The sequence below is a fragment of the Neopelma chrysocephalum genome, unplaced genomic scaffold (genome assembly GCF_003984885.1).
Source record: "Neopelma chrysocephalum unplaced genomic scaffold, ASM398488v2 Primary Assembly neopelma1_367, whole genome shotgun sequence".
Classification (NCBI taxonomy): domain Eukaryota; kingdom Metazoa; phylum Chordata; class Aves; order Passeriformes; family Pipridae; genus Neopelma; species Neopelma chrysocephalum.
This window is the reverse complement of record NW_020898031.1, coordinates 768,358-796,190: the sequence shown is the minus strand read 5'-3', so window position 1 is coordinate 796,190 and position 27,833 is coordinate 768,358. Positions and strand designations below refer to the sequence as shown.

At 63.4% G+C, this 27,833-nt stretch overlaps 1 protein-coding gene across 5 annotated transcripts; it reads left to right on the top strand.

The window, feature by feature from the left end:
* FGFR1 (fibroblast growth factor receptor 1) lies at nucleotides 1-26,352 on the top strand. Of its 5 annotated transcripts, none has more exons than XM_027706281.1 (18): nucleotides 1-85; nucleotides 6,127-6,314; nucleotides 14,018-14,281; nucleotides 14,963-15,046; nucleotides 15,485-15,660; nucleotides 17,305-17,428; nucleotides 18,153-18,343; nucleotides 19,914-20,058; nucleotides 21,363-21,559; nucleotides 22,100-22,245; nucleotides 22,349-22,470; nucleotides 22,578-22,694; nucleotides 22,831-23,021; nucleotides 23,136-23,258; nucleotides 23,413-23,483; nucleotides 23,739-23,876; nucleotides 24,436-24,541; nucleotides 24,643-26,352. In XM_027706281.1, exons 2-18 carry the CDS (start codon nucleotides 6,224-6,226, stop codon nucleotides 24,817-24,819), a joined length of 2,463 nt encoding a protein of 820 aa, XP_027562082.1. In that variant the 5' UTR covers nucleotides 1-85; nucleotides 6,127-6,223; the 3' UTR covers nucleotides 24,820-26,352. The 5 variants fall into 5 exon arrangements, with proteins under 5 accessions (XP_027562082.1, XP_027562083.1, XP_027562081.1 ...); XM_027706282.1 differs by having other exon boundaries at nucleotides 2-85; nucleotides 22,578-22,688; XM_027706280.1 differs by having other exon boundaries at nucleotides 3-85; nucleotides 21,363-21,565; nucleotides 22,578-22,688.
* Nucleotides 26,353-27,833: the final 1,481 nt, after the last annotated feature.

Below are 27,833 nucleotides of genomic sequence, written 5' to 3'. Positions count from 1 at the left end.
GCCTCTCGCCCCGGCCGGGGCTCCCCTCCATTGTTCCCGGGAGCGGCGGCTCCGCGCCGCCGCCGCCGCCGCCCGCGGGGCTCCGGTGAGTAACGGCCGGGGGAGGGGGCGGCACCGGGACCGGCACCGGGACCACGGGGCTTCGCTTTGTGCTCCGCGGGGCGGGCGCGGGGGGCTCGATCGGGGGACGGGGCTCCGTCGCGGCCGAACCCCCCCCCAGATTCGTCCTGTCCCCCGCGCCGGGGCGGCTCCGGTTTGCGGGACCGGGGAGTTTGCGGGCAGCGGGGCGGTGCGAGGGTCGGGGGCCCCGATGTGCCGCCCCCGGTGTGCAGCCGCTCGGCGGGCGGCAGTTTGGGAAAGCTGCGGGTCCCACCCCGTCCAGCGGCCGAGTCGAGGCTGGACCCCCCCGCACAGCCCCGGCCCTGAGACCCCTCCCGGCGCCGGGGGAGCCCAGCCGAGGGTCAGAGGCCGGTTTCCGAGCCGTTGCTCGGTCCCGTATTCACGAAAAGTTCCTGAGCGGGAGCCTCGCGGCTTCCAGAAAAAGATGGAGAAGGAGCTGGGTTTAGTTGTGTTTCAGCTTTGGGATCGCGGGGCGTTCAGCCGTCGCCGGGGATGGAGGCGCTGGAATAACGCCGTCCCGGAGCTGGGGTTTCCCTTTGTGTGTCCGGGCCGGTGGGGCTCCGGGAGCCGCCGCATCCCAGCGCTGTGCGGGGCTCCGGGAGCCGCTCGAAGGCTCCGGGAGTGCGGGGAGTGCGGCGGCGACACCTGCGATGGCGGGTGACCGCCGGGCCGGTGCGGTGGCCCTCGGCACCGGGAGGGTTTGGTTGCAGAGGGTTTTTGGTGGCGGTGTTTGCGGGTTCTGGGGCCGGGAGCCGCGGAGGTGGCCGCCGGCCTCGTGCGGGGACGCAGCGGAGCGTGTCGCGTTCAGGTGCCGCCGAGGAGCTCCGCGGCCACCTCGCTGCTCCTTCTCCGCCCGGATTCGCTGAGTCGCTGCCCCGCGTCCCGGGTCACGGCTGGCCGGGGCAGGTCCCTTTCCCGGCAATGTTTAAACGCGAACAGCGCGGCGAACCCAGCGGCCGGCGGGGGTGAACGGACGGGCTGGGAGCCCCTGCCAGGTCCCGGCCGGAGGGAAACTGGGATTGCGCGCGGGCGGAGGCGGCGGTTTTGCTCCGGCTGGAGCTCTCCGGGTGCCGGCCAGCTGGATGCCAGCACAGAGGAGCGGGGCGCAGGGGCAGCCCCCCCGCGCAGCCCGGGGACGCCGCAGGAGCGTGGGCCCCGCAGCCCCCTGCTCTGGCTAGCAGCCATCTTCCCCTCTCAGGAGCACTTCCTCCCTTAATCCCTGTGCTGGCTGGCATGCACTGCTGCCTTTTCCTTGTGTTGCTGCGAGAGGATTAAAATAAATCGGCCCCGCTCCGGCGGGGTGCAGGCAGGAGCGGTGCCGGGCGAGGGCAGCCGGCGGGAGCATCGTCTGGGCTTTTCCACGCGCGAGCTGCTGCCCCGGCCGGGTGGGAGGGGGCCCGGGTCCCTTTCAGGTGTGAACTGGAGCTCCCTCTTTATTTACCACCTAAACCCGTAACCTGAACCGGGAGCTGTATCGCCTCCAACCCCAGCTGGTGCCTCCCGGGGCTCTGGCCCCCCAGGCCCTGGCTGCTGGAAGCTCATCCCATCCCGGCAATCCCACTTTCTGCCCCTTTGTGACCTGCTGCTTCTGGGCACGAAGGCAAATGTGTGTCCTTCCCCTCCCAGTGGCTTTCCCTGGAGGAGCGGAATGTAGTGAAAGCCCCAGCCAGCTCCCTCCCAGGCTGGATAACGGGCCTCTGCCCCTTCCAGGGGATGGCAGGCTGTGGTCGTGTCCCAGTGTCACCATCCTTGACCAGTCCGCTTCCAGTGCAGTCAGGGGGACCAGCCCAGTGGAGACATCGGGATACCAATGGTTGCTCTGTAGATCTGAAAATCGAGCCCTCGATTTTCACACCTGAGTGTGAGGATGCTTCTAGAACTGAGCTGGTTTGAGGGAGATCTGTGGGTGACGCTGGGTCTTTCCCTGTCCTTCCTGCCCTTTGTGCCAGGGTCTCCCACCGCCAGATGCCCCCAGCTCGGCGCCAGAGATGCCCCCGGTAGCCCTAAGTCCTGCTGGCCAGCTGGGAAGGGTTAATGTGCTCTGTATGCTGCACAGTTGGATATTTATTTTTCCAAGCGTGTGTCTGCTTTAAGCATTATAGTTTTTCCCTACAGTTCCATTTGCAGTTGTGTTTGCTTTTTATTTCAGCAAATACTTGGTTCCTGACCTGAGCCGCAGGCTGGGGCACGGAGCACTGGGCAAGGGAAAGGCTTCGCTCCTGTCGCCCACGGACTGTGCCTTTGGCATGTCCTTCCTCCCCAAGGGCGCCTGGAGGGCTGCTTGTGTTGAGCCTCAGAGGAAAACGAGTCTCCTTTCTGTGTTTTGGGGCTGGAGGGCATCTCTGCCCAGCAGGGTGGTCTGCTGGGGGTCACCACGTCCCCCCTTGAGGGAGGGATGACCCTGGCTGGGTGCAGCCCCCAGCACAGGCTCCTGACGCTGTGCAGACCCGGGAGCTGAGCTCAGACTCTTCTCCCTGCTGGATTTGGCCTCTCCCTGTGTTTTTCCTGCCTGCTCTGCGTTACCCACTGGCTGCTGGCACTGAGGCAGCCCGGACACTCTGATGTGGTGGATGCCACAGGCCAGCTCTGCTCCAATGGGGAGGCAGAGGCCGAGGGGCCAGAGCCCCCCCAGCCTCACCAAGCCCATGGCAGCAGCCACCTCCCCTCACATCCAGCACTGTGGGCTCACAGGGATCAGGCTGGGGCTCCTCTGTGGACATCACAGCATCACAAGGCTCTGAGCCCCCCCGGCTGGGCACCCTGCTCCAGCACTGGCTCCTGCGTTTGGCACCTCAGATGCATTCCAGGGATGAGCCACGGGACGGGAAGGGGCTTCCCTGCCCAGAACCACTCAGCTAAGAGCCATGGGGTGCAGCTGCTGTCCAAGTGGGAAGGTCCCGTCTGTGCCGTGTCCCTGGGACAGCTCAGCCCTGTGACTCAGGGCCGTGGGAGACGCGAGGGGTGAGAGTGCAGCCCTTGGGGTCCCTGAGGACGGCAGGGGGACAGGTTAAACGAGGCTCCTCGTGGACATACCGGCGTGCAAAGGCAGCGTGAGAGCATCTTCCCTGGCCCACAGGAGAGCGAGTGCCCCCAGGGGGTGCACGGGTGGGCACAGGGGTGGGCACAGGGGTGTCCGTCACCACTCTGAAATAGCTCCGTGGGTGTAATGGCCGCTAGTAATTGCAGTCTTGGAGGCAGGTCTCTGAGAGGCATTTAGCCCTGGCTCCTCTCTTGCTGCTTCCATTTTTAGTTGTTTGAATCCACCCCGGAGCAGTAAATTGCAGTGTGCTGGGGCCACGGGGAGCGGGGATGGTGCCCGGCAGGAGCCGGAGACGCACCCTGCCCGAGCTGCCATCCTCCCCAGCAAATGGTTTCCTGTTGGGATTTATATAAAAGCTGTATAAACACAGAGAAGAGCCATGTTTGCACAGGTAGGAGCACTCTCCCCACTTCCTCACCTCCTTCCCGAGTGGGCAACCAAGGAGCCACAAGGGCAGGTGTCTTGGGGCTTCCCAGTCTTCCTTTCTCCCTTGGGAAGGAGGAAAGGGTCTGTGCTGCCCCTTCAGCATCTCTGAGCACTGGGATTCCCTCAGGTGCTGCTGAGCCTGTCTGGGGGGAGCAGGCAGGATGCTGGGATTGCTCCCCGTGGTCAGGATGTGTCCTGGTCCTGCTGCCTTCCAGCAAAGCCGTGGCTGCTGCCCCCTCCCTTGCTGCCCAGGGAAGCCAACCATCGCCAGCGTGCTCCCGCTGAGTCCTGGCACACTTCCCTCTGTCCTTCCCTCCTTCCTTCCCTGCCTCCCTCCCAGTGACCCTCTGGCCACAGACAGCTCTGCGCTGCCGAGGATCCCTACGCCATGGAAATATGCTGCTGTCAAGCCCCTGAATCAGCTGGAAGGCGCCCGCTCTGAGGTGTATCGGAGAAGGGCTCTGCTGTGCACGAGCCAGCACTGACTCATTTTTCAGGAACTGGAGGCACTGGGCTCCCCTCCATCCCTCCATCCCTCCCTCCCTCCATCCCTCCCCTCGGCACAGGGCCGGCTCGGGAGGCCCACGCAGACACTCCGCATTAGGGCATGTTCCGGGGAGCATGTGCTGTCGATAAACAAAGCCACCGAGAGACGCAAAATAATTTCCAGAAATACCAAGGGCTTTTTTTTTTTTTCTTTCCCCCTCAAAGAATTCCACCTCCTCCTTTCCAAACCCTGATAAATCCTGAACATTCAATAACTTGTTTCCAAGCACCGCCCGGCACCTGGGAGCGCTGGCGTCGGAGATAACGCCGGTGTTTGCTGGGTGCCCTTTTTGCTGTCTGACTCCTTGTATCAACAGTTGGGCTCCCAAATACTCCTCTGCTGGCTGCAGGCAGAGCAGTTGGGCGGGGAGGAGGCAGCCAGAGCCCCCAGGCCTGCACCCTGGCTGGGCTTCCTTGGGGTGTGGAGGCTGTTTTGGGGGGTCTGAGCCCTTTGGGGCTGGTGGCTGCTCGGCCCATCCGTTGGGAAGAGCCGGCGCTCCGGGCACAGGCAGCACAGGGGTCTCGCTCTCACGCTGGAGTGGGAGAGGCGGCGGCCAGAGCTCCACGGGCTGAGTGCGTGGGGAGGATGAGTAGCGGTTTATTACTCACTACGATTATTACTCACTGGTTTTAACAGCGTGCGCTTCAGCCCGACGCCTCATGGCAAAGGGAAGCGCCCGTTCACGCGGCAGGTTGGGGACGGCACAGCCGCGGCCCCGGGGAGCGCACGGCCCTCGGGAGGGGAACCGGGTGAGCTTGGGATGCCCGCCACGGGCTGCGGGGTCCCGGGGGCACGGCTGCACCCCAGGAGGGGCCTGTGGGGAGGGCTTTGGGGACGGTGTCGTCCTGCCCACGCCCCGGTCCCTGGCCGGGGCCGCGCGGGTTGTGCAACGGGCTGGGCAGGGTCTCGCCGCGAGCGCTTCGGCAGAGCCCGGCGGGACCATCAGTGGGTGTCGGGACCTCGTCCCGGGCTGCTGCCGAGGTGCAGATGTGGCGCGGGGGTGGAGCACAGGGGCCTGTTCCCATCCACTCGGCTGGGAACAGTTGGCCGGGGGCGGTCGGGCTCTGGCTCCAGCATCCCCCTGGAACGTGTCTTGGCAGAGCTCTGTGGTCCTGGCATGGTGGGAAGGAGGGACGGTCAGAGGGAAAGGAGGGATGAGGGCCCTGGAGGGCACATCCCTGCGGCACCTTGAACCGGGATCAGGCTCTGCTGCGTCTCCCTGTGCCAGCACTCGCCTCCGAAGCTGCCCTGCACGGAGCATTCCCTGGGAAGGGCATGGGGACCCGAGGGAATGGGTGGGCTGGAGAACCCAGCGTGAGAGCTGGCAGGGATGAGAGTGAGTTGCAGAATTGGCCGTGGAAGAAGGGGGATTTCTCCCCAAACAGCCACTCCAAAAACAGCTGTTGGTGGAAGGAGATTGGCCGCAGCTGGCTGACCCTCCAGCTCCAGAAAGGCCTTTCTGTGGGGGTGGCTGCTCTGTGCCCTATAGATCTATAGGGAATGGAGGAGGTTGGGGTTTGCAGCGGGATCTGCTTTGCTGGGGTGCACAGTGACACGGACAACGTCAGATTTTGCTCTGGATATGGGATTTCCCACAGCAAAGCTGTGGATCAACAGCTGATGAAGTGCAGGAAGAGGAGAGGAGGAATCTCCTTTTCTTTAACCGGCATTAATGTTTCTCCCTCCATTCTGGGAAATTCTGCTGCCTGTGATTCTGCCTCGCCAGCGCTTTCGCTCTCGACACATCAACGCAGGGAAACACAACCCTGCCCGTCAGTGCCGGGTCACATCAGGCTGCCGAGGGGTCTGTGGGGACCTGCCACTGCAGTCTGGGGACATCCCACGATCCAGGGACATCCCACGATCCAGGGACATCCCGCTGTCCGGCTGGATGCTGGAGGAGTGTCACCTGTGATGGTGCAGCCGTGCCTGGATGTGGTGGGACGTGGGGGAGCCCCTCGCCCTGCCCTGACTCTGCTTTCCTCCCTCACAGCTCGGAGGGGCTGACGGCCCGGCGGAGACCCAGCCCGGGGTCCCCATGGAGTGGGAGTTGTGGAGCCCAGTCGCCGAGCAGTAGCTGCAGCAGTGGGATGTTTACCTGGCGGTGCCTCATCCTTTGGGCTGTGCTGGTCGCAGCCGCGCTCTCCGCTGCCCGGCCGGCCCCCAGCCTGCCCGACCAAGGTAAGAGGGACACGGAGGGACACAGAGGGACACGGAGGGACACAGAGGGACACGGAGGGACACATGGATGCGCCGCGGCCGCGCCGGGAGCCCCCGCTCCCTCGTCCTCCCTGTGACAGGAGCCCGTCTCCCTGCAGCAGAGGCAGAGGCTGGCATGTGGTCCGGCCATGGGGGCACCAGCATGTCCCCGGTGCCACTTGCTGTGCCACCCTGCTGCCTGGGAGCTGGTGCCCGTGGGGACGTGGTGCTTGTCCTCAGAGCAGTTTGTGCGGGCACAGAAGCGGGTTTGCGGCTCCAGCAGCGCCTGGGGATATTTTAAAGCTGGAGAAGAATTGTGGCAAACCCTGACCCGTTGGTTTGGGGAAGGATACAGAGCCCTGGGGGCTGTGTCCCTGCCCGGGGCCACTCCGGGTGGGTGCCTGGCACAGCTCCAGAGCACGGGGGCACCTCGAGGCACAGTGGATGGGCCGAGGGGGTCACCCAGCCCTGGGGAGGGTGGGCCCCAGCAGAGAGCCCTGCTCCAGCATGTCAGAGCCTTGGTGAGGCAGAGAATAACCAGACCCGGCTGCGCCGCGCGGGACTTCGACTCACTGCCTTTTGGTTCTAATTACCCAAGAATGTCTGGTCTGTGGGCACTGCTTTGCTTTTTAAGACTCGCTCCCCCTTCCTCCTTTCTCCCACCAGAACCCTGAGAGGCAGATTGCTGGTGCAGCCAGCATGGGCACAGTGGTTTGTGGTGCCCCGGGGTCCTCTCAGGGCTCGGGGTGGGAGCTGGCACTGTCAAGTGGTCCGTGCTGCAGCTGCACCAGCCTCGGTGAGGGATGACTGGGTGATGCTGTGGGGCCGGGGTTGGTGCCTCTGGTCGGAGCAGGGAGTACCCTGTGAGGTGACACCACAGGAGGCAGCCCGAGTGGTCCTGGGGAGCTGCAGCTCCGGAGAGGAGCCTTGGGCAAAGCTTCACTCACATGGCCCATTGCTGAGATTTTTCCACTGGCGTGCCTCCTCCCCACGGCTGTAAACAATGCGGTTGACAGTGGTAAACATGTTTTTCTCGGGAGACTGCTCTTCCTGGAAGAGGTTTCCTGGTGGTGTTTGGGGTAAGGATGGCTCTGTGCTGCTGGTAGAGCAGCACTGGCGGCCCCAACCCCGGCTGTGGTGCTGGGAAAGGTGTCGGGGAGTTCAGGCCCAGGGCTGATTGAGCAGAGGTGGGTTTTGGGGTGTGTGAGGAGCCCTGCAGCCCCTGGAGGGTTTGGGAGCAGCGTCAGGCAGTGGCAGTGGAGGAGGAGAGGTTGGAGAGGAGGGAGCTGGTTCCTCGCCAGCCTCATGCCAGGGCTAACAATAACCTCTGGAAACGTTTCCCGACATGGTTCTCACCAGGGCGGCCCAATTAGTGCCACAGCAGGAGCCCGGCTGGGGCAGAGTCCGTCCCTTGGCTCCGGGGCCGGCTGGTGGGAACAAAATGTTCCCAGCAGGACGTGTGGGATGGGAAGAGCCGGTGCTGGGCCAGGACCTGCGGCCGGGGCCGAGCCACCAGCACCTCGCAGGAACAGGCTCCGACTCGGCCCCGCGGGTTTTGGGGTTCCATGGGGTGTGGGTGGGGCTCGGCTCCCGTGCTGAGGGGTGCTGTGTCCCGGGGGCCGAGCTCTCTGTCCTTCCCCCACGTCACTGTGGCTCCCCAGTGTCCCCCCATCGCCTCGGGGGCAGCGGCGGCCGCGCTCGGTCCCCTCTGTGGCAGAGGCAGCAGCTTTCCCGGACTTTGTTCTGCATGTTTATAGGGTTTCAGTTTACTCCCAGTTCTGAGGCAGCTAAGCTCCCTTCTCAGGGAGGAGTAATCCCCCGCGCCCGGCCAGCGGCCCTGGCCTGGCGCAGAGGGGGGTTTCAGCCCCGGCTCCCCCTCTCCTCGTGGCATGGGAGGGGCTTTGGGAGCTCTGCTTGTCGTGGGTACTCCCTCCCAGCGCCAAAAAATCTGGAGCAAATAAAATATTAATGGGCACTTAGTGCATTTTATAGTTACCTAAATTTGGAGGTGGTGAAAAACCCCTGGTTAAGGGGAAAAGCCAAGAAATTTCCGTGCGCAGCCTCCGTCCCTCCCTCGCACAAAGCTGCTCTTTGTCTCCAGGTTAAATAGAAACCTGCAGAAAATTGCCGAGGGTTTTTTTCCCCTCTCTCCTTGTCTGCCATTGTCCTGGCTGCTGCTCAGGCATCTCCTCGCTCTCGGGTCTGCCTCAGCCCTGCCGGGGGTGCCGAGCGGCCAAGCAGGTTTTTGTGGGGAGCCTGGGGCAGGGGGGTCCTGCCCTGGGCAGCTGGTTTTGGGGGACACTGAGTCCTGAAGGCACCCCCCGGTGCAGCAGATACTTTCCCAGGGAGTGCATTTGCACTCCAAAGCACAGGGGGTTTGGCTGCAGCCCCCTCCCCGTGGGGCGGGGGCCGGGGGGCTGCCCCATTTCCCGGGGCCGCCACCCGCCCAGCTGGCCACAGGCTTAACCTCCCCCTGCCCATCTGCGGGGCCGCTGGGGGCCCTGCATCCCGGGGCTTTGTTGTCCCTGGCTCGTCCAGGGGGTCTCTCTCTGGGCCCTGCAGGAGCCAGAGGTCAGGGTGAGCAGCGTGCTCAGCCCCGGGCAGCTTGGGGGACCCCAGCAGGCAGCACCTCGAGGGTCCTTGGCTGGTCCCTGCTGCTCCCCGGGAGCACTGCTGGCCCTCGGCTCTGACCCCCTCCCCATTTCTCTGCTGTCCCGTCCCCTCCTTATTTTTGCAGCTCTCTGTGCCCTGGGGAGCCCCAGGGGACCCAGTTTGGATCCTGGGGATCCCTTGGAGCAGCTGACTCCTTGCTGGAGCCCCACAAGCAGCCCGAGGATTCCCTGCCAAGCCTGCAGCCTCCTGCACTTCTGCTGTTGATGGCAGCAGCCCAGGACTGTTCCTGGAGCTCGGGGGGCCCAGCAGCCCCCAGCAGCCCCCCCCAGACCCCTATTGCTGCAGCCACCCCGTCCCAGCTCCCCGGGGCACCGCCGTGTCCTCCAGGGCATCGAGCTGCTGCCATCCCCTCCCAGCCTGCCGGGCCCACATTGTTCCCTCCTCCCGCCTTTCCACTCGGATGGTGTCACTCCAGCCCTTAATTGAGGAGGAAAAAAGGAAATATGAGTCTTTGGGAAAAGCAGCCGCTCTGTGCTGGAGCCTGGGCTGTGGAGCTGCCCCAGGGGGAGTGGAACCACTCCAGGAGCTCGGGGGGATCCCCGTGTGTCTGGGGGCTGCTGAGCCCCCCGTGTGTGACTGCCCGGGGCTGTGCAGGAGGGATGCAGGGAGAGGAACAGAGACTCAGCTCTGGTGGTGAGCCAGGGCCCAGACAAAGCCAGCCAAAATCTGTGTGGATTGGGGTGTTCACTTGTGCCTGGAGAGAGCTGATGGGGGGTGTTGGTGCCCCAAACTGCTGCTCCCAGGGCTCTGAGCTGCTGCAGAGCTCTGAGCATGGCCAGGGGGTCCCCGGGGGGGGAAAGGGGTGGGTTTATCCTGACAGCTTTGCGAACTCCCAACGCGCCTGTTAATTAAGTGCTGCTTCATTTGCCTGCAGGCTGGGAGAGCAGGGGGGCCTGGAGCAGGACATAAATCCCCCTCTCCCTGGGGAGGAAGCAACCAGGGACTGGAGGGTGCAGAGAAGCCCATGGCCCTCTGGGCTGGCTTGGACAGGAGGAGCCAAGGGGTGCCCTGAGCAGCCCAAGAAGAGCCACGGGTGGCTTTGAGCTCCTGATGCTCATCTGTTGGCATCTCCCTGCTGCAGCCTTTCCCCGGGGCAGGAGATCCAGGGATATGCACGGCCCTGGGAGCAGCTGGAGTGCTGGGATGTTGCCCCTCGGGACATGCCCCCGGCACAGCCCGGGCTGGGGGGGACACGGCAGGGCGAGGAGCTTTTTAAATCAAAAAGAAGCCAATCCCCAAGTCCCGGTAAGCGCTTCCTGTTGGGATTAGCGGGGCTGCCGGGCATGTGTGTGCTTTTTCTTCAGGAAATACCTTCGGAAAGCCCCGCTGGGGTCTCCAGGGCAACCGGCGCCCGCGGCCCCGCGCCCCCCGCCCGCATTGTCCCCGCGCCGCTTTGTTGGCCCCTTTATTGCCATCGTCGCCATCGCCGTGGCCGCACAGCCTGTGGCTCCCGCTGCTGGGGGGGTGCACGGGCAGCACGGAGAGTGGAGGGGGGGGATCGGTGAATCTGTGTGGCTCCTCTCTCCCCGCGGCTGCGGTCGTGGGTCCCCGCCGTCCCCATCCCCGCCGTCCCCATCCCCGTCCCCGCCGTCCCCGTCCCCGCCGTCCCCGTCCCCGCCGTCCCCGTCGGGGGCCAGCCCTGGGGAGCCGGTGACAGTTCTGTGCGCTCGGTGACACTCTCCATCTGGCCGACGCTCGCCGGGCTCGGCTCCGCTCTCGGTTCCATTTCAAAGGTGGAATAAAGTCGTAAACCCACAGCGGCCGCCCCGGCCGTGGCAGCTGGAGGGGCTCGTGGAGGCACTGCCAGCCAGAGCTGCCCCTCACCTTGCTGGGCACCTTGGGGCCTCCTGTCCCTGCTGTAGCAGAGTGGGACAGAGCTCTGCCTGTGGGACCGAGACACTGGTGTTCGTTTGCTCTCCTCGCTGTTGCCCTCTTTGCTCAACGGGGCCGTGAGCACCCCCACAGCTCCTGGCTGGGGTGGGGATTCCCACCCACTGACCTTTGTGCAGTACCCGGAGGCTTCCCGAGCCCTGGGGAGGAGAGCCAAGCGTTTGTCTGGCTGATTAACCTTTGGAGGAGCACCCGTGCGGGGCTGGCTGGCGCCTGGAGGGAGCAGCCAGCCAGGGTGGGCTCTGCCGTGGGGCTGTGCCGGGGGCTGCACCTGGTGCCGTGGTTTAGGTTACAGAGAAGCAGGACGAGAGACAGGGACGCTTCGGGCCGATGGAGTCCAGCGATCAAACGGAGTGGAGGCCACACTGGTACCACAGCTCACGGTGCTCCCGTGTCCCCAGTGTCCCTGCTGCCATCCCGGTGCCATCCGTGCCGTCCCATGGCCACAGTGCTGTCTGCCTGCCTGCCAGGGCCGCAGCACCGTCCAAGCCCTGCTCCCGCCGGGAGGCCGAGCGAACCTGGACATGCTCATTAGCCTGTGAATTCCTTCCCAGGCCGTTCCCACCATGCCGCGTTTTCCGCCTCATCCCGGAGTGCCAGAGATGTGCCGTGGGTGACCGAAGGGCAGGGGCCTGTGCTGTGCCCTCTGCCTCCCCTCTCCGTCCATCACCTCACCGTGCTGGTGATGCAAACCAGCCCCTGGCTTGGTGGGGCTGGAGGAGGGAACTTTGAAAGGGGATCTGGCCACATGCTGGCAGCCCCCGCCCAAGCTCCTCAGCCCAGTGGCCTGGAGGAGCAGTGGCACTTGCACGGGGTGCCAGGGGACCTGTGTGATGCCGTGCCCGTGGAAGGGACCTGCCTGAGCCTGGTACACTGCCTCCCCGAGCCCTTTTCCACCTCCAAGCCACCTCTTCCTGCAGGTCCAGCTGAGGGGTGCTGGTGGAGCTGGGGGCTGGCAGGACCAACCTCCCTGGTTTCCCTGCGGGGTTTTTCTGTTCCATAGGGAAGAAGTTTGTCGGTGCTTGGGCGCCTGGGGCAGAGCTGGGAGCAAGATAAGGGCAGATATGGCTGCAGCAGCAGATTCGTGGTGGTTTGTGTTTTCATGGCTGTTTATCACCCGCTGACCTTGCTCTGTGTGAGGAGGGAGTCGGGACGGGCAGGAGGACGTGGTGTTACCCGGTCCCGGGGTGTTCAGACGGACAGGACGGGATGTCACTGCTGCTTTGTGAGCCTTGGGAGATGCCTGTGACTAATCACTTGAAACACAAATGAGAGCTGCGAGAAGTGCCTCTCCTGTGGGAGAAAATCGGGGAAAAACAGCATTGCAAAGCAAGGCCCTTCCCCCACCAGGGAAGGGTCTCCTCTTGGTCTTCCCCTTCCACATTAAAACGCTTTGTATCCTCTCGTGGATGAATCTGGAGCCCTGGCTTTGGTATTCCAGCAGATGAGGAAAGGGAATTCTTCCCCATCCCACTGTTTTCCTTCAAGTGCTGAGCAAAAGAAAGAAGAGAAACTCTGGAGCCGCTCAGGGATGTTTTCTCCATGAAGCTTCCTTCTCATCAGTCCAAGGCAAAGAGAAGTGGCCAGAAAGCAAAGTGCAGGTCATGGTGCAGCAAATTGGAGTTTGGAGAGCCGAGGTTTCATTTTTGGCTGTACAGAGCGGCTGGTGGGTGCAGGGAGGAGCAGGGAGGAGCTGCTGGTCCCGGCCCCACATCACCCACACGCCTCAGCTCCGCTCCGGGGGATTTTGTGCCAGTAGAGACCCTGTGCCACTCTGCAGCTGGCAGCTCAGAGCAAATTGCTCTATGGCTTTTTAGGGTACACATGCAAAAAGGAGGGAGCAGAGGCTGTGCTCAGACCTCAGGCCATGGATCAGCTGGAGCTCGAGCACTTCCCGGCTGTTTCTGCCGCGTTTGTTGGGATTTTCTGGCCCCGTCTCTGGCCCCTGAGAGCAGCATCCACAGCAGTGCCATGCGCCCCTTCGTGCTGCTCCTGCAGCGTCCTGATGGCATCCAGCTGGCCGAGAACAACCGGACACACGTTACCAGAGAGGAGACAGAGCAGGAGACAGAGCAGAGGAGTCAGGCTCCAGAGCCCTGCCCTGCCCACCAGCCCGTGGGGCTCGGTCTGGGATGATGCTCACGCTGCATCCACCCACATCATCGTAGGGAGCCCCAGCAGAGCTGCAGCAGCCTGAGCCCTTCCTTGGGCCGTGGAATTTGAAGAGGTTGTTTGAAACCCTGCGTCTGCCCCAAGCCTGGGACCGGGAGAGCCGCTCGCACACCGAGGGCCAGCGCTCGAGGACTGACCAGGGCCAGGACACATCGAGGCCAGGACAGACCAGGGCCAGGAGAGACGAGGTCGCAGTGGGACGGAGAGAAAGGATCTTTGTGCTGCTCACACAAGTGTCGCCTCGGGGAGCAGCTGCAGCTCCCCTGCCCAGGAATGCTGTGGATGGGAACACCACGGCCGGCACCTGTCTGGCCAGAGCTCCCCTGGGCTGACCTTTCCCCCCTCACTCCCTGCCTCGCTGTCCTGCCGCAGCCCCCAGTCCCTGCCCTTCCAGCCCTGCCCTTCCAGCCCTGCCCCGCCGCTCTCTAACTGGGGCGAGGCTCCTGGTGCCAGAGGGACCCTGGCCTGCTTTGCTGGCTGCCCGCTTGCGGTTGGGATCCTGGGACCCCTGCAAGGTGGCAGAGCCAAGCAGGGATGTGGGATGCTCCTGGGAGAGGCTGGATCCTGCCCAAGCAGCCGGCGCTGCCTAAGTTGTCTCAAGTTGCCTGTTTCTCCCCCGTTGTGAAGGCCCTGCCCTGTCATGCTCTGTAGGAGCCGAGTGGGGTGAGGGCTTTGGAACTCCCCAGGCACCAAGTGGGTGCTGCTGCGGGGTGAAGCACTTGGTGCTGCTTGGGGTGCTTGCAGCCTCCGCCTCTGCCTCCCCTCTGCTCTGCTGCTGCCGCCGGCTCTGTCCCCTGGGTACTGAGGTCCCCGGTGCCATGGCAGGAGCATCCCAGCAGCGCATGTCGCCTCATTAACCCGGCTGCAGCAGCAGCATGGTTTCCTTTGGTCTCTATTCCTTTTCTCCTTCTTTTTTTTTTTTCTCTCCTTCTCTCCCCTGACTCCTCCAGCTCTGCCCAAAGCAAAAATCGAAGTGGAGTCCTACTCGGCCCACCCCGGTGACCTCCTCCAGCTGCGCTGCCGGCTGCGGGATGACGTCCAGAGCATCAACTGGGTGCGCGACGGCGTCCAGCTGGCCGAGAACAACCGGACGCGCATCACCGGGGAGGAGGTAGAGGTCAGGGACGCGGTGCCCGAGGACTCGGGGCTCTATGCCTGCATGACCAACAGCCCCTCGGGGAGCGAGACCACCTACTTCTCCGTGAACGTCTCAGGTTTGTAGCAGCCCTGGCCGCGCAGGGAAGGGGCAGCCGTGGGGGCCGGGCTGTGGAGCGAGGAGCAGGCTGCCAGGCTGCCTCTGCACGGGCCACACGCAGTGAGTTTGGGGCCGACCTGCGACTCGGGGGGTGCCTGGAGGAGTGTCCAGCACGGTGCCGTGGCTCCTCGGCCGCTGCGGCGCAGGGAGAAGCAGCCAGAGGTCGTCGTGTGTTTGTCTGCACGGGACTGGGGGGCTGTGGGGCCGCCCCAGGAGGGGCACACGCAGGGTGGGAGCCGCAGCCTGTGTCGGTGCTGATGGAGCGTGAGGCTGGAGAGGGAGGAACGCTGGAGCTGGGGAGGCGTTCGCCGAGGCTGGGGCATTTCTGTGCCTGCGGAGTCTCGGCTGCCGCCCCAGGGGGGTTGATGGACACGGAGTGAGGAGCTCTGAAATCACTTCTGGCAGCAAATTGCTTCACTGTGCCCATGGCTGCGGGCACCGGGAGCTGGCCCTGGCTGTGCTGGGGGTGTGCAGAGCGTTCCCCTGGGATTCCTGTGCCCCCACTGGGCATCAGCAACTCCCTGCCTTGGCCACCTCACTGGGCACGGCTCCCCGCCACCCACCCACCATGCTCTGGTCCCCACCAGCCCCGCTCACAGAGGTGCACAGATGTTCAGCGGGGCCATCTCTTCTCTTGCAGACGCGCTGCCCTCTGCGGAGGATGATGACGACGAAGATGATTCCTCGTCGGAGGAGAAGGAGGCAGATAACACCAAGCCGAACCGTACGTGTGCACAGGGTTTGCCCCGTGTCAGGGCGAGGGGAGGGTGGGCACACGTGAGCATTGCCCAGGGGTGGAGACAGGCAGGCGAGGATGGGCAGGGGCTGCCTGAGCCAGCCCGACCAGCAGCGGTGAGGGTGCAGATCTGGGTGCACTGGGTGAAGCAGCCAGGGCAGAGCAAGGGGACAGGCCAGCACGGCTTCACTGGGGCCACTGCTGCTGCAGCCACGTGAGCTGAGCATGCACCCTGCAAGGAGAGGGCTGCTGTGACTCGTGGATAATGCCCCATATCCCAGAGCTCCCCTCCCTACCGGACCCAGGCTTGACTGCTGGCATCTCTCTGGATTCCTGGCTCAGCCCTGCCCTGGGCATCCTTGGGGTTACACCAGGGACTGGAGGCTGGTGGGTTTGGCCGTGCTGAGCCCCCTCTCTGATCCCCAGAGGCCATCGCTCCATACTGGACCTATCCCGAGAAGATGGAGAAGAAGCTCCACGCTGTCCCTGCTGCCAAAACAGTGAAATTCAAGTGTCCCTCGAGCGGGACACCCAACCCCACCCTGCGCTGGCTGAAGAACGGCAAAGAGTTCAAACCCGACCACCGCATCGGGGGGTACAAGGTACCGGGGGGCCCTGGGGTGGGGGGAGAGCAGCCTCTGGCTCTGTGCACCTCGAGGGCTGGGGGAGGACCGGGAGGGGTCTCTGCAGCTTAAGAGGCACCGAGCCCCTGCCTGCGCCACCCCGGCAGGGGCAGATGGGCCCCTCTGACATTCCTGTTTCAGAGTGGCCCTACGGCAGTGACCTGCTTCTGGGTCATGTTTGCACCAGCTCAGCCCTGGGGGAGGGAGCTCAGGGGGGAGGGGGCTCCGAGGGAACCAGCCCGGCTCGGCCGCCTCTGCCTAATCCCCCCGCCAGGGAGAGGGGTCTGGGCGTCCCCGGGGTGGAGGAGCCCCTCCGTGCCCAGCAGTGGTTGGCAGGAGCTGCACCAGCAGCCCAGGGGTGCCCCAGCCCACATTCAGGGGTCATGTTGGCTCCCTGAGCTGGGGAGGGGGCTCAGTGCTGCTTCCCCAGCACCCACAGTGGGGCCAGGCTGCAGATGCCACCCAGGTGGGAGGAGGGCTTGGCTCTCCCCTTCCCATGGCTCTGGTCCTGCAGGGGGGTGCAGAAGAGCCCTGGGGGGGGTGACCAGTGTGCTGGGACCCCTGAATTTCTCTCCTCCCCAAGGGAGGGGGTGACCCTCGCAGCAGCTCTAGCCCAGGGTCCTCTGGGTGACCCTACAAGGCAACAGAATCCTCCTTTTCCATCTCTCTTAATTTTCAGGAGCGGGGCTGCAGCCTCTCTGAGGCTTGCACCCCTTGGGGGGTGTCTCCCTGGCTGAGACCCCTGAGCCAGCCCGGGGTTGTGTGGCCACGATTGCCACTGAGTTGCACAGGCAGCCCTGGCCGTGGCTCCTGCCAGGTGCCAGGGACAGCAGCAGGAATGCGGCCACGTCACGGCTCCCAGCTCCATGCAGCGTGTCCTGGGGAGGGATGCAGGCTCACCATGGGATGGAGGCTTGAGGGTGGGGAGGAGAGAGGCTGCAGGCAGCGTGGTGGCTCCTGGCCCATGGCAGCCCATGCCCCGGATAGCTAATGGGGCTGAAATGCAGGACCCTGCAAACTGCCAGTTTCCAGCTGGGAGGGAGGAATGCAGCCCCACAGAGCAGGGCTCAGGGAGCTTTTGCCAAGAGGAGCCAGAGCCGAAGCTGGCAGCGACAGGGCTGGCTGTTGGAGAGCCTCTGGTGCCCCGTGGCCAGGGGGCCTGGGAGGTTCTCAGCCCAGCTGAGCTGCTGGGACCCATCCCAGAGGAGATGCACTGGGTCAGCAGCACTCATGGAGGACACACAGGCTGCACCCTCCCACTGACCAGCGTGGTGCCCACTGGCCGTGGGGAGCAGCGCAGGTCCGAGCCCCAGGGCCAGCCAGGGAAGCAGCTCTTCCCGGAGGAACAAAGCCGTTCTGTTCCCTGCTCACAGAGGGGTGTCCCCGTGTGGACCCATCGCGCTCCCCTCCCAACATCTGCTTCCCGGAGCAGTTGGCTCCGTGGCCAGGCTGTCCCAGGACAGCTGGGAGCAATTACGGCCCTTCTGTGGGGAAGGGGAAAGGTGACCTCAAAGGGAGATTTATGTCCTGCCCGTGCCGGGGGCCGGGGCTGAGCCAGCTCCGATGGGACCAGGGGCTCGTGTGCCCTGCCCATAACTGGCTCTGTCCTCCCCGTGCCCCCAGGTCCGCCAGGCGACCTGGAGCATCATCATGGACTCGGTGGTGCCGTCTGATAAGGGCAACTACACCTGCATCGTGGAGAACAAGTACGGGAGCATCAACCACACCTACCAGCTGGATGTCGTGGGTGAGGAGCGCGGGGCTGGGGGGCTCACCCGTGTCCCCGTCCCCCCCAAACCTTCCCGAGCAGGAATGGGTGCTGCACCCTGGAGAGGCAGGGATGGGAGTGCTCACAGGGAAGGGGCTCACCCGCCGTCCCTGTGGTGTCCCACCCCAGTGTCCACCTCTGTGGCACAGCAGGTCCTCGAGCCATCCAGGCGGAAGGTTCACCTCATCCTGTTCTGGGGATTTTTTAATTGTGGTGAAAATAATTTCATAGACCAGACAGAAACTTTTTTAATCGCCTTATTAGCCATAATTCCCAGCTGGGAAGGCTGGTCTGAGCAGTTCCACATGTGGAGCTGCTCTAAATGCCAGTAAATGAACCATTAAAAATGTGATTTAATTTGATTACACTGAGCAAACTGAAGGGAACAGTCAGCGAGGTGAACAAAGGGGTTTGTTAATGCTGACTCACCACAGTGGCAGCCCCTTTGTTAACGGCCGGGGCCCTCCCTAGGTTTGTTTGACCTCTGACCCCCCCGAATAGGTGCCGATGTCCCTGTCCCCGTGCGGGGGTTTCACCTGTCCCTGTCCCTGGCTGCTCTCAGGGACTCTCAGGGAGGGGATGCTGTGGCTGTGCCGGGTGTGCCAGTGCCCACAGCCTGGGGGGCTGCAGGGTGCACCCGTGGGTGGGCAGCCGGGCACCCCCGACCCCACTATAAGGCACCTCCTTGTCCCTGGTCCTGCAGAGCGCTCCCCGCACCGGCCCATCCTGCAGGCAGGGCTGCCTGCCAACAAGACCGTGGCCCTGGGCAGCAACGTGGAGTTTGTCTGCAAGGTCTACAGTGACCCCCAGCCCCACATCCAGTGGCTGAAGCACATCGAGGTGAACGGCAGCAAGATTGGCCCCGACAACCTGCCCTACGTGCAGATCCTGAAGGTAAAGCCACACGCCGGGCGGCCCCGGCCACAGCCCCCGGCTCGTCTGTTCCTGGGGCAGGAGCAGGGCAGTGGCAGCCACGTGGATGGGCCAGAAGAGCCCCCTGGGGCTGGGGACCACTGGCCTTGGGGCAGCTGGAGCCCCAGAGCTGTCACCAGCCTGCCGGGGTGCACCAGAGCATCACAGGGTGAAGGGCAGGGAGGGCTGTCCCGGGAAGAGAGCACGGCACTGGAGCTGGGAGCTGAGCCCTGGATCATCCCAGTGAGAGCAGCTCCCTCTGCCCCCAGCTCAGCAGGCTGCTGGTCTGACTGGTGTCCCTGCCGTGGCAGGGGGTCAGACTGGGCGGCCTCTTAAGATCCCTTCCATCCCGAACCGTTCTGTGATTCCATGCAGCCATCCACAGCTGTGCCCTTGACCCCTGTGGAGCCGGGGGGAGCAGGGTTACACCCCCATGCCCGTGTGTGTCCCCCGTTCCTCCCGTGGCTCCCTGTGTGCAGCCCCCTCCCTCCCAGCTGGCCGCGGGGACCGGGGGGAGCAGCCCCCGTGCTGATGCTGTCGGTGCTGCCGTTCCTGGGCACATCCATGTGACTCCATGTTGTTGGTCTGTTCCAGCACTCGGGGATTAATAGCTCTGATGCGGAGGTGCTGACCCTGTATAATGTGACAGAGGCGGAGAGCGGGGAGTATGTTTGTAAGGTTTCCAATTATATTGGCGAGGCCAACCAGTCTGCGTGGCTCACTGTCACCAGGCCCCTGGCCACAGGTAATGGGAAGGACGCCCGCCGGGGTGTTTCCTTGGACCGTCGCTCCCCGGCGGTGGAAAACAAAACCCTGGGCTCTCTGGTTTCTGCTGTTTCTGGTGCAACAACCATGGAAAAATACCCAGTGGGGCCGGCTGGGCTTTGTGCTCTGTGTGTGTGTGTGTGTCCTGGTGTCTCTGCTGTGTCCTGGTGTTTCTCCTGTGTCTCAGTGTCTCTCCTGTGTGCTTCCCACCCTATTGTGCACACACTGGTGCTGCTCAGGTGCCTGGTGGGTCAGGCACCAGCCAGGGCACCCCGTCTGCCTGGCTGGGGATCACATGGTGCTGTGCCCCCATCTGTGCTGCTCTCCTGTCTCCATCCTCCCATTTCCATCCTCCTGTCTCCATCCTACCATTTCCATCCTCCTGTCTCCATCCTACCATCTCTGCCTTACTGCCTCCATCCTTCCATCTCTGCCCTCCCGTCTCCATCCTCCTGCCTCTGTCCTCCCATCCCCATCCCTGTCCTCGTCCCCGTGTCCCCGAGCCAGCCGGCCGGCTCTGCCTGGGCTGATTTCTCCATGCAGCCCATCCCCAGCATGTTCGGATGGGCAGGACACTCAGTTTGGTGAAGGGTTTTAACCAGCATCTCCGTAGGTCCACCGGGATGAGTGGTCATCCCGAGGGTCTCTCTAGCAGGTCTGCAGTGGTCTCTGTCTGCTCCCCGGGGGTCTGGCAAATGAGACTGGGCTCTCCCTCCTCTCTGGCCTCTTTCCCAGAAGATCTCATGTGGTTTGCTTCTCCGTTTTTTGCTTCCATTTTTCCCTCCAGACGGCTGGTGTTAACACGACAGACAAAGAAATGGAAGTCCTTCACTTAAGGAATGTCTCATTTGAGGATGCTGGGGAGTATACATGTTTGGCGGGTAATTCTATTGGGATCTCCCATCACTCTGCATGGTTGACAGTTCTCGAAGGTATATACTCCTCTTCCTCTCCCTTTCCTCCCTCCTTTCCAACGTATGCATTGCGGTCCGGGAGAGAGCACTTCCCGGCCCCTGCCCCTCTGAGCGGGTCAGTGTGGATGCTGCAGGGCTGCTCTGCAGCTGGAGCGGGACGGGGCAGTGTCCCCCCCACTCTCTGCCCACCTCCTCCACCCCAGTTGTCTGCCCCCTGCTCTCTCCCTGGCCCAGGCAATGCATACCCGGGGAACTTTAACCAGGGGCTGCTCCGCCGGGGCAGGACGGTCCCGCGCCCCCAGGGCCAGGCCAGCCCTGCCCGCACAGGGGGGCACCGAGCGGGGTTTGGGGGACTGGCAGCGCTGCCCACCTGCCTGCAGGGGCCTGGCCTTGCCCTGTGGCGCGGGGCCGTGCGGGGCTGTGTGTGCTTGTGCCGTGGGGGCGGCTGCCCCATCCCCATTGATGCTGCTCCTCCGCATCAATGCTCGGACCAAAGCCAGATAACAGCAGCGGGAAAGTTTTTGTGGTGCTGCGTGGTCACTGCTTGCCAGCCAAAAACTTTCCCCGTTATCAGCCGCTGCTTTGTCAGCCGGGTGTGCCCAGAGGTGGGGCAGGAACCTTCAGCTCCCTCTTACACCTCTCTCTGAGGCTCTGCTCTTTGGGGGGGTCAGGCTGGGGGTGCTGCAGGGGGTGCAGTGGCAGCCCCCACCCTGCTGGGTTAACCACGAACCCTGGCACGTGGCTGCAGGCTCTGAGCTGCTCACGGCTCCGACACCACCTCAGCCACCAAGGCAGGGTCTGCAGGTCCCTCCTCCCCACCATCCCACGGTCCCACAGCGGGTCACTGCCACCGGAGGTGCCACTGGCTGCTCTGCCCTGAGCTCTCCCCGGTACTTCCCTGGACTCCTGCAGCCCTGACCACTGCCGGACACTCCCCTTCATCCCACCGTGTGCAGGGAAAGCCCAGACCCCAAGGGACCTGCAGCTCTGAGCTTGGGCAGAGTGTAGCAGCAGGGACAGGGACCTGTCCATGGAGGTGCCCGTAGTGCCACATCCCTGTGGGGTGACTTCATGCCTGTCCCAGTTGGCCCCATCCCACCCCCGGCGCCTGTGGATGCAGTGGAGGCATTGCTTGGCCCTGGGGATGAGGAGTTGGGGGTGCACACAACACCTTCCCCGCCAGGGTGGGTGGGCAGCCCGCAGTCCCTGCTGCACCCGGGTCCCCACCAAGCGTGGGGAGGAGCCGGGGGCTCCCCCAGTGCTGCTCCTGGGCCCTGGGGGCTGCTGGGTGCTTAACAAACACCCTGTTCACGCTGAACCAGCTATTGAAGACACCCCAGCCATGATGACATCCCCCTTCTACCTGGAGATCATCATCTACTGCATCGGGGCCTTCCTCATCTCCTGCATGGTGGTGACCATCATCATCTACAAGCTGAAGAGCACCACCAAGAAGACGGACTTCAACAGCCAGCTGGCCGTGCACAAGCTGGCCAAGAGCATCCCCCTGCGCAGACAGGTAACAGAAAGTAGAGAGGGGGTTTGTTTGAACCTACTGCCCCTCCTGGAGCCCAGCCCTTCCCAGGGGATCTGGGGGAGGAGGGACGGGGAGACCTGGGGCCATCTCACCTTGCTGCACCTCTGCAGCCCTGTGCCCATCCACGGCGTGGGGTGGGCACTGCCCGGGCTGTGCCTCCCATGGCAACACAGCGAGCGGGGAGGCCACACATCCCCTTGGCCTCCCCCCTCAGCAGGGCTCGTGAGGAGAACCAGGAGAATTTACAGCAGTTCGAGGTTTGAGCAGAGCGGGGTAATTAAACACGCTGAGGAGCCGGGGGAGCTCCCGGGCCGTGCATTTTGGGCACACCGTGATGCAGATTAATTAAAAAATACATAGACCAGGTCCCAGGTGGGAGCAGGACAGGCGACCCCTTGCCCATGGGCAGGGGGCTGGGGGCAGGGGCGGGTGCAAAGGCTCCCATCAGCATCTCCCCCCCGGCGGGGGCGGCCGGCCGCGGGCGCGGGCGCTGCGTGAAGGTAACCCACGGTCCCACTGCAGGTGTCGGCCGACTCCAGCTCCTCCATGAACTCGGGCGTGATGCTGGTGCGGCCCTCCCGCCTCTCCTCCAGCGGCACCCCCATGCTGGCCGGCGTCTCCGAGTACGAGCTCCCCGAGGACCCGCGCTGGGAGCTGCCCCGGGACAGGTGAGGTGCAGCCCTGCCCCGGCTGGGAGCTGGGTGAGGGGGGTGCTGGTGCCGATGCTGGTGACCGACCCGCTCCCCCCGCTCTGGGGTCTCCTCCCGGCAGGCTGATCCTGGGCAAGCCCCTGGGAGAAGGGTGCTTCGGGCAGGTGGTGCTGGCAGAAGCCATTGGCCTCGACAAGGACAAGCCCAACCGGGTGACCAAGGTGGCGGTGAAGATGCTCAAGTGTAAGTGGGGGTTCTGGCACGGTGCTGGAGCCCCGGCTGGTGCTGGGGGTGTGCAACTGGGGGGTACCCCCCCTGGCCCCCCCTGAGCACTGCTCTATCCGCTTTAGCCGACGCCACAGAGAAGGACTTGTCCGACCTCATCTCTGAGATGGAGATGATGAAGATGATTGGCAAGCACAAGAACATCATCAACCTGCTGGGAGCCTGCACGCAGGACGGTGAGGGTGTGCCAGCGGGATGGGGGTGTCCCCTCTGCCACCCCTCCAGCCACATCCATCCGCTGGGAGGGGCTGGCCTGGCACCTGCGGGGTCATGAGCCCCCACTCCGTGTTCCAGCCTCTCATCCCGCCATCCCCTCAGGACCCCTCTATGTGATCGTGGAGTACGCCAGCAAGGGCAACCTGCGGGAGTACCTGCAAGCCCGGCGGCCCCCGGGCATGGAGTACTGCTACAACCCCGCCCGCGTCCCCGAGGAGCAGCTCTCCTTCAAGGACCTGGTCTCCTGCGCCTACCAGGTGGCCCGGGGCATGGAGTACCTGGCCTCCAAGAAGGTGAGGAGCTTCGGGAGCCCGGCAGCTGGGCCTGGGGGGGATGCACACTCCCCTCCCTGCCCGTCCCATCCCGGGGGGTGTCGGGGACCCGCTGACGGCCCCGCGCTCGCTCAGTGCATCCACAGGGACCTGGCGGCCAGGAACGTGCTGGTGACCGAGGACAACGTGATGAAGATCGCGGACTTCGGGCTGGCCCGAGACATCCACCACATCGATTACTACAAGAAGACGACAAATGTGAGGGGCTGGGCCGGGGGAGGTCCCGCTGGGGTGGGGGTGCCGGGGGTGCCCCAAATGGCGCTGGGAGTGTGACGGGTGTGCAGGGCTCCCCCTGCCCCAGACCCCCCCACACCTGGGTGGCACGGGGCCAATGGGGGGTTCTGTGTGCCAGGGTCGCCTGCCGGTGAAGTGGATGGCCCCCGAAGCCCTCTTTGACCGAATCTACACCCACCAGAGCGATGTGTGAGTAGTGCCCGCTGGGGAAGTGCACGGGTGGGGTTCCTCTTAGTTTGATGAAGTTGTAATTAGCGTCAGCCGACCAAATATTTCAAATCTAAATTGTATTTGGTGCTGGGACTCGCCTGTCCTGCAGAGCAAATTGAAACTGTGGGTGCTTGTCCCTCCCAGCAAACCGGCCTCTAACTGTACCCAGACTGGGGCCCTGTGGGGTGTCAGCCCCCCAGAGCCGGTGCCCCAGTGTCCACCCTGTGTTCCCAGGTGGTCCTTCGGGGTGCTGCTGTGGGAGATCTTCACGCTGGGCGGGTCTCCCTACCCCGGTGTGCCCGTCGAGGAGCTTTTCAAGCTGCTGAAGGAAGGTCACAGGATGGACAAGCCCAGCAACTGCACCAACGAGCTGTGAGTGCAGCCCCGGGATGGGCAGGAGGGAGGGCACTGGCACCCCAACACTCCCTGCCCAGCTGGGACTGGTGAGGTGGGGTTGGAAGTCTCTGGGTGCCACTGCCTGACCCGGGGCACAGGCTGGGGCATGGAGGGGGACAGCCAGATGTTTGGATCTGCAATCCCAGCAATTCCCAGCCCTGCAAAACCATCAGCCCGATCTGTTTGCAATAATCAGCATCTCCCTCCGTTATCCCGTGGCAGGAGGGAATCCCAGGGTGACCCCAGCACAGGGACCAGCCCAGGCCATGTCCATCCTCCTCCCCAGACAGCCCCTTGGTTGTGAGGGCTGCTGGGGGGTTTCCCTTCCTTCCCCACAGGAGATTACCCTAAATCCTGGGGTAGCATCCTCCCTGGCCGTGGTCTGTTGGTGTAGGGGTCTGTTCCTGGGTGCAGGGATCCGTTCCTGGGTGCAGGGGTCTGTCCCTGGGTGCAGGGGTCTGTTCCTGGGTGCCACTCCTCTCCCGTGGGTGGGGTCCCCAGCCGCTGGCCCCATGCTCAGCCCTCGCCCCCACAGGTACATGATGATGAGGGATTGCTGGCACGCTGTGCCTTCCCAGAGACCCACCTTCAAGCAGCTGGTAGAAGACCTGGACAGGATCGTGGCCATGACCTCCAACCAGGTAGGAGAGGTGGCACCCACCAGCACCCAACCCCATGTGGGGCTCCCTGGGGGCTGCCCGGTCCCCTCCTGAGCCCGTCGCTGGGGTTTGTCCCCCCCCAGGAGTACCTGGACCTCTCCATGCCGCTGGATCAGTATTCCCCCGGCTTCCCTGACACCCGCAGCTCCACCTGCTCCTCGGGAGAGGACTCTGTTTTTTCCCACGACCCCCTCCCGGACGAGCCGTGCCTTCCCAAGTTCCCCCCTCAGCACACCAACGGTGGACTGAAGCGACACTGAGGGTGGCACTGGCGGTGGGGCCGTGCCGTGCCGTGCCACACTGTGCCATACCCTGCCCTGCCGTGCCTGTGGACGCTGCCTGCGCAGTCTGGTCGTGCTGAGCTGTTTGCAGAAAGGGGTTCAGAGACATCTGTAGCATCTCATGTAACCAAAACCACCCACCTCCTGCCAGCTTCTCCTGCCGCCTCATGTCAGCTCTCCGCAGCCTAAAGGGTCCGTTCCGGTGTTTTTACGGCGTTTCCTCCTTTTTTTTTTATTTTTAAAACCTCTCTTCCATGAATTCTGTGCTTGAATATCCCCACTTGGTTGAGCTGAAACTGCCTGCCGCCAGGGCAGTGCCTGGCTGGGGAGCCAGACAGGCATCCCGGGATGGCACATCCTGGCAGGGCACGGAGAGCCCAGGGCTGGTCTGTGACTCGGAGAACTTGCTGAGCCGGGAGCAGCACCAGGTTCCTGCAGCTGTGGAAGCTGGGGAGCCTCAGTGTGCTGGGAGCCTTGGTGTGCTGGGAGCCTTGGTGTGCTGGGAGCCCTGGTGTGCCAGGAGCCTTGGCACATGGGGAGCCTTGGTGTGCCCAGAGCCCTGGTGTGCCAGGATCCTGGCTGGCTGGGGCTCCCTCCCTGCCCGGGATGCTCCAGGGCTGCTCAGCAGGCACATCACCCAGCACTGCTCAGAGACAGCCCCATCCACCCAGTGCTGAACCCAGAGTCCCGTGTACATAACGAAAAATATGTATAAATATGAATATATATTTACATGTCTTTTTAAAAGGGTTGTTACCAGAGATATACCAGTTTGGTAGGAAGGTACTAGTGGCTGGTAGATATCAGTTGCTATAAAAAAAAAAAAAATTCATATATTTTGCTACTTTTGCTGTTTTTATTTTTTTAAATTATGTTCTAAACCTATTTCAGTTTAGGTCCCTCGATAAGAATTGCTGCTGCTGCTTCAGTTTTATATGGGGTTGTATTAAACAATAATAATAATAACGTGTCGATGCCTTTTGGGAACCCGTTGTCATTACGTGCCTGGCCTCGCCCTGGCCCCCCCCGTGTCCCCCCTGCTCCCTCCCAGCGGGGCTGGGGCCAGGCAGTGCCCATGGCACCATATTGGTGTGTGGGGACAGTGCCCTGGGGAGGGGCTGCAGCCCCTCAGCTGCCCGTGGGGAGGGACAGGGGGACGCAGGTCACGCTGTGCCCCAGCTGGGGGATGTACACCCCATGCAGCCCCCACTGCCCCGGCGGTGCCAGCCAGTGCCTTACCAGCACCCGGGGAGTGGCCCCATCCCAGCTCTGCCCTTCTGTGCCCCCCCAGATGTGTCCCAGATGTGCCTGGAAGTACGGGGGTATTTCCCTGGCCAGGGCAGCCCCTCACCAGGGCAGTGGCCACATTTACCCCTTCCCTCCCCCACGCCAGAGCCAGGCCGCTGTTACTTGAAAAGTTTATTTTGCCTTTGTATGGAGAAATATTATTTGTTGTAAACTCTTCTGTAATGAATCTGGAATTCTTGTAATTATTAAAGACTTTAACCGCGACTCTGGCGGCCACGGCCCGTCCCTGGGGGGGTGGTGAGGAGAGGGCTCTGGGGGCTCTGTGTGCTCAAGCTCGTCCAAGCTGCAGTTGGGGAAGGTGACATTCAGGGAGCAGCCTGGATGGCGGCTGGTTTTGTAGGAATTCTGCTTTTCTGGGCTCCAACACTCCCCCTGCAAATGTTTTAGCATCCTGCACCCCACAAACTGCTGGGGGCAGGGTCCAGGCAGGGGTGTGGGGGGGAGGTTCACCGAAGAGGGGGGTGGGGGTGAGGGGCTGCCAGCCCCTCCCAAGCCCTTAAATGGTTAAGTGAAGCAGCTGCAGCGTCCCTGGCCTCCCCGGCCCTTTTAAATGCGTCTGCTTGTTGCTATTTCCCGGTGTAAATTAAATCGATCAGCTGCGCCCTGCCCACCCCCCCACTTTAAATTAAGTAGAGCTTTTAATCAAGTGATTTATGTTGAATTTGCAGCCCGGGATTAAACTCGCAGCCCAGGCAGGGGGAGCGGGGCTGGGGGGCTCCATAAATCACCGTTCTCTCCGGGACTGGCTTGGCGAGGCACGGGGAGAGCTGGAGCTCGTGTTTACATCATCCCAAACTGCTGCTCTCACCGTCTCCTGCTCATTTCCTGGGGTTACCAGGAGGGCAATTAAATATGATAATAAGCAGAGCGGCTGCAGCAGCACTGCTGGTGCTCACTGTGGGCTCGGGAAGGGGCACGTGCAGCCAGGTGTCCGCTACATCCCATGGGGACGTGGGATGGTCCCCAGGGTGCCACACTGGCTGGCACCCAGCTGAAACCCTGGAAGCTGATGGGACAGGACTGCCTGGATGCTGGATCCCAGCAGGGAGGATCAGCTCCTCTTTGCTTTCCAGGTAAGGCATCCTCTCCATGCGGGCAATCCGGGAGAGGGACGTACCCCAAAGCTGGTGTCAGCACCCTGCAGGTCCCACTCAGGGCTGTGGAAGACCTGCAGGACCAAAGCCACCCCCAGCACTGCTGGGTCCCTGTCCAGTGGGTGCCTGCCACCCTCCCAGCACTGCCAGGCACCAGCTCTCCCCTTAGGAGGTGGGTGGGATGGGGTCCCTTGGGAAATGACCCCAAAGCAATGGGGGATCCGGAGGCACTGCCTGTGGGACCTGCCCCCCTCCCCTGAGCGGATGGGGGGTGTTGGGCACTGGTGGCTGCCCAGCACTTGGCCCACCCCGCGTTTGGCTCTCGCAGCAGGTCCTTTGTCTCCTCCACTCCTCGCCTTCCTCTTTCTCTCCTTTTAAAGCCCTCGGGCTGTGCAGGGCCGGGACAATCTCTTGGCCTTGGGCCAGGACGTGGCTTCTCTGCCAGCGCTGAGCTGGGCCTTGTCCCGCTGCCAGCCATGGCAGGAACCTCCTGTGCCATCCCACCTTGGCACAGGGTCCCGCAGCCCGGAGCAGGGCTCAGCGGGTGTGTGGGCAGTGCCCCCTCCTCCCCGCTCAGCCTGGGGGCCATCG